Source organism: Fragaria vesca, linkage group LG6, assembly GCF_000184155.1.
Source record: "Fragaria vesca subsp. vesca linkage group LG6, FraVesHawaii_1.0, whole genome shotgun sequence".
NCBI classification, from domain to species: Eukaryota; Viridiplantae; Streptophyta; class Magnoliopsida; order Rosales; family Rosaceae; genus Fragaria; species Fragaria vesca.
In genome coordinates this window covers 15,647,890-15,652,530 of record NC_020496.1, presented here as the reverse complement: position 1 = coordinate 15,652,530, position 4,641 = coordinate 15,647,890, and the positions used below count along the sequence as shown (strand labels likewise).

At 39.4% G+C, this 4,641-nt stretch overlaps 1 protein-coding gene across 1 annotated transcript; it reads left to right on the top strand.

Moving 5' to 3' along the window:
• Positions 1 to 1,029: 1,029 nt before the first annotated feature.
• Positions 1,030 to 2,185, top strand: LOC101296886 (KDEL-tailed cysteine endopeptidase CEP1-like). The gene is made up of 2 exons (XM_004305390.1): positions 1,030 to 1,453; positions 1,596 to 2,185. Exons 1-2 carry the CDS (start codon positions 1,030 to 1,032, stop codon positions 2,183 to 2,185), a joined length of 1,014 nt encoding a protein of 337 aa, XP_004305438.1.
• Positions 2,186 to 4,641: the final 2,456 nt, after the last annotated feature.

The following is a 4,641-nucleotide window of genomic DNA, read 5'->3' as shown; positions in this document are numbered from 1 at the left end:
ATTAAGAAAAAAAAACATATATATCAGCCACAATGGCAAAAGTAAAAAGAGAACTACATAAAATTAATCTGAAGTCTCAGTGAGCGGCCGCTCATCTAGCACCTGGAGGAGGATACGCACATCCTCGAAAATATAGGGCAAATTGAAGCCCTAGTTAGAAGAGGATGCCACACAATTTCCTATAAAAACTGTGCGTTAATGTTAGCTTACAATTGTAAAATTAGATGTAGAACCACTTTGGAGATCATGCAGTTGAATGTATATTAATTATGATCATGCACCATTAGTAGTAATCCAAAGTTACAAATCCAGATTTTTAATCGTATAAATGATCCTACCTAGGAACCATAAGGACAATTCTTAGTATATGCAGTTTAGGATATTAATGTATAATTGCATATGCAAGAAAAATGTGTTCTTAATGGATTTGAGAGAAGTGTCAATGCCGGCCGGTCTTTATGTTTCTTTTGCTTGTTTTTCTTCTGCTTGCTGTTCAGCTGGTAGTTGTCATTCTTTGGGATAGACCTTGTTCTTCTCTCCTCGTCCAATAAATTTGTCTTATATTTTTCATCCTCTAAAGCCAACTAGATCGAGTTAAGCCTGATTTTTTCAAGTACTTGAATAATGGAGAAGGAATGCCGAATTATGCTTTTGGTTGGACAGGAAACAGCTTCATTGGATGATATGGGCTCGACTTTGATTTTGACTTGGTGCCAGTGTCGCATATATAATCTGATCGAGTTTGACCTCCAAAGTTTGGACAAAAGGAAGTTACCAAAGTGGGACGGAGGGATTTGTGAAAGCGCAGAAGAAACAATAACAATCTGCAGGAGAAGTTCTTTGTTCTTGTAAGTACCATTATATTATATTCATGTTACGTACAGCTGGTTCAAATCGATCAGAACTTTGATTTTTCGCGGGCGCCTACACGGAGATAGCAAGGTCATGATTCTCAGTATATAAAACCAGCTTCCCCTTTAGTTCATTCACACCATCGATCAAATCACATCCTATAGCTAGCTAGCAAGGATGTACTTGAAAAGTATTTGTCTGTGCTTGATTCTCATGTTCGGGGCTTGGTCTTCTGAGGCCACTTCTCGGAATGTTCAAGATGCATCTATGTATGAGAGATACGAGCAATGGATGGCTCGTTATGGACGCCAATATAGCAACATGAACGAGAAGGAGACTCGCTTCAATATATTCAAGAAAAATGTGGCGTTTATTGAATCTTCCAATAACAATGCAGACAAACCATACAAATTGAGCGTCAATCAGTTTGCAGACCTCACGGCTGAAGAGTTCAAATCCCAAAGGACTGGATTCAAGGGTCCTGGGGATCTACCACCGCTGACGACTACTTTCAAGTATGAGAATGTTAGTGTAGTGCCATCTTCACTAGACTGGAGAACCAAAGGAGCTGTGATGCCTGTCAAGGACCAAGGAGAATGTGGTACGTAGTCAATTGCTTCTGCTTGTTATGTAGGGATAATGTACTATTAATTATTAAATCGGACTTCTTTCTCGTTCTTTAATTCGTTTCCAATAATGTTCTAAGTTCTAACTGCCATATATGTAAATGAAAAATAATGCAGGAAGCTGTTGGGCTTTCGCAACAGTGGGAGCCTTGGAAGGAGCAATTCAGCTTGCTACTGGTAAACTAATCTCTATGTCTGAGCAAGAGTTGGTTGACTGTAATGTGGGAGGTGAGAATGAAGGATGTAATGGTGGCTATCCCGACGTTGCCTTTCTCTACATCATAGAAAAGCACGGGCTTACAAACGAGGCTAACTATCCCTACACTGCATCTGATAATGTGTGCAATGCTACAGAGGTAGACACACCTTCAGGTAGCATAACCGCCTACGAAGATGTGCCTGTAAACAGTGAACTGGACCTTCTCAAGGCTGTTGCTAATCAACCAGTATCTGTTTGCATCCAGGCTTCTGGAGCATTCATGTCCTATTCTTCTGGTGTGTTGACAGGACCTTGTGGAACGGACCTCGATCATTGTGTCACCGCTGTTGGTTATGGAACAAGTGATGATGGGATCGATTATTGGTTGCTGAAAAATTCATGGGGCACAGAATGGGGTGAAGAAGGCTACGCTAGGATTCAAAGAAATATAGAGGCAGTGGAAGGAATGTGTGGCATTGCTACGTCAGCCTCTTACGCTATTGTGTAGATGATTTTACCAAGGAGGAATAAACGCCTAGACGTACGTTGGTGTATGTTATGATAAACTTGTTTGTAATAGATCCAATGCATCGATAAACTGATTACGAACTAGAGCTACTTTGGTTTCTTCTAGTTGAATTCAATAACTTGATGAGCAATATAATGGACAGGGTAGAGACCCGCGTGTTGCCGTTAGTGATGCCGGTTATTGACTTACCTTAAATGCTTTTGCGTTGAATAATTGATACTAAAATATAGATATTTGTCTGTACTTCTCATTCACACACAACAGTTACAAACTGAGATCCATTTAATTTGCAGTAGCAATTATCTTTAACCTCACTGGATCCGGTTCCTCTAAAGTGAGGAGTGTGTAAAGTTAGTCTAAGTTCATAAAATCTAGGCTTTCTATTTAATCCAAGGGTCTTAAAAATTGACATATCACTATTACTTAATTTTTTTTATTTTTAGTCTAACCCCAGTTAACTTCTTGTTAACTATATCGTTAACTCCATTGCAAATACAGCTTGGTCTTAAGCTATCTAGGGCTGCCTCCGCCGTATCAAGGTTCCCAACCAAACTCGCACCCCCTTTCATGTTGAATGACTTGAATCCCTTATCTCTGCCGTGTACTTCCCCCATGGCTGCTGTCAGACTCCTCTATATGCTATCTTGTCCTTCATGCTCTCTCCCTCTTCCATGGCCGTGTTGGAGTTCACCTCTTATCATCTTTCATATGACGAGGGGTACGACGGCCGAAGGTGGTTAACTGGCTGCTGATCAGTCGCTTAGAACTTAGCTTGAACGGGAGAATGGTGAACAAGTCAGATCAGAGCTCAATAATAAGCTCGCTGAAATCGATATGTGTGGATTTTTTTTTTTGCCATTATTAAGGGATCATATGGTTTCTTATGTTTTGTTTTTGAGACGATGAGTTTGGCATCCGTCATGAATGAGCGGCATACTTGGGAGGGATACAACTTTGAATTGCTTGTTTTGTAGTACTCCAGACATCCAAAATTTAAAGAATGGACCTCTCGATCTGGCCTATAACACTCAATATATATTTGCAATGGAGTTAACGATAGAATTAACAAGAAGTTAATTGGGGTTAGACTAAAAATCAAAAATTTAAGTAATAGTGATGTGTCAATTCTTAAGACCCTTGGATTAGATAGAAAGCCTAGATTTTATGAACTTAGACTAACTTCACACACTCCTCACTTTAGAGGAGCCGGATCCAAGCTCACTCACACACAAAAGTTACAAACTGAGATCCACTTGCAGTAGCATTGATCTTTAAACTCACCCACACACAAAAGTTGCAAACTGAGATCCACTTGCAGTAGCATCGATCTTTAAACTCACCCACACACCAAAGTTACAAACTGAGATCCACTTGCAGTAATTTCTTCAAATCCGGGACATAAACAAAGACTTTAAACTCACTTTAAACATTGACCATGTGTCAGGTTCCTTCTACTCTATAAGTTATCCATATACCTATAACACACAAACATACCATGCACCAAACCTTGTATTACCGAATTAATATCTATTTTTGATTTGACTGAGATGAAAATACACATTAGATATACTATAGCAATAGGCAACTAACACTGTTCATATCTTTAGAAAATGACGATGTTATCCCCGGTTCACCAATAATTGCAAAATTGCCATTGTACTTTGTTTTGACACGTAGTGTTGTTATATATAAACGTGTTGCTGGGCTCTGCTTCCACGTAGCAGATTTGCATGTACTCTCCATAGATTAAACCCTACTTAGTAGACCTCAATGTTTTCTTTTCCAATAATTCTGCTTTGCTTGCTCTCTCTCCGTCTCATCTTTGCTGGGCGATCAGTGAAAAAGGCGATCACTTAGTCAGTCCCTTCTTCTCTTCTTTGTGCTTCTCCTCATTTAGGTTATCTTTTGAGTTCCATCTAGGCGGTTTTGCGGTGTTGGTTGGCTTTGTGTGTGACCGACGATTTTGGGTTGCTTTTGGCTTATTCTGTGTTCCAAAGGTACGAGTCAATGAGTTTTTTTTTCCCTATTTCTGTTTGCATGTCGGTGCTTTGATTGGGTTGGTGATCTTTGTTGTGTTATGTAGTGTTGGTTCTACTTGGATAGTTATCACATTGATTCGGCCTTAATCCCAATCGCTCGATCAGGTACTTTGGTTGTCAGGTACTTTGGTTAGATTGATTGTTTGGTTTTTGGATTCGGCTTCCATGTGTGTTATCTCTTTGGTTAAATCAAATTGGGTGTATGTATGTTTTGTGTGGATTCTTTTTTGGGCGCCGATTATGAGTTCTTTTTCTCTTCATTGTTTTCCCTCGATCTTGCTGATTAGTGTGTGTTCAAAAGGTTTGCCATTTTTTCCTTTTGTTTATTTCAGTATTGTTGGTGAAGGATTTGAAACAGACTGAAAAGGTTTGGAGATCACAACAAATAAAATAAAC

Excerpts from the sequence above, each read along its gene's own strand:
- LOC101296886 (XM_004305390.1), top strand. The coding sequence starts at position 1,030 with ATGTACTTGAAAAGTATTTGTCTGTGCTTGATTCTCATGTTCGGGGCT. Across the intron at positions 1,454-1,595 it reads CAAGGACCAAGGAGAATGTG|GAAGCTGTTGGGCTTTCGCA; the intron begins GTACGTAGTCAA and ends AAAATAATGCAG.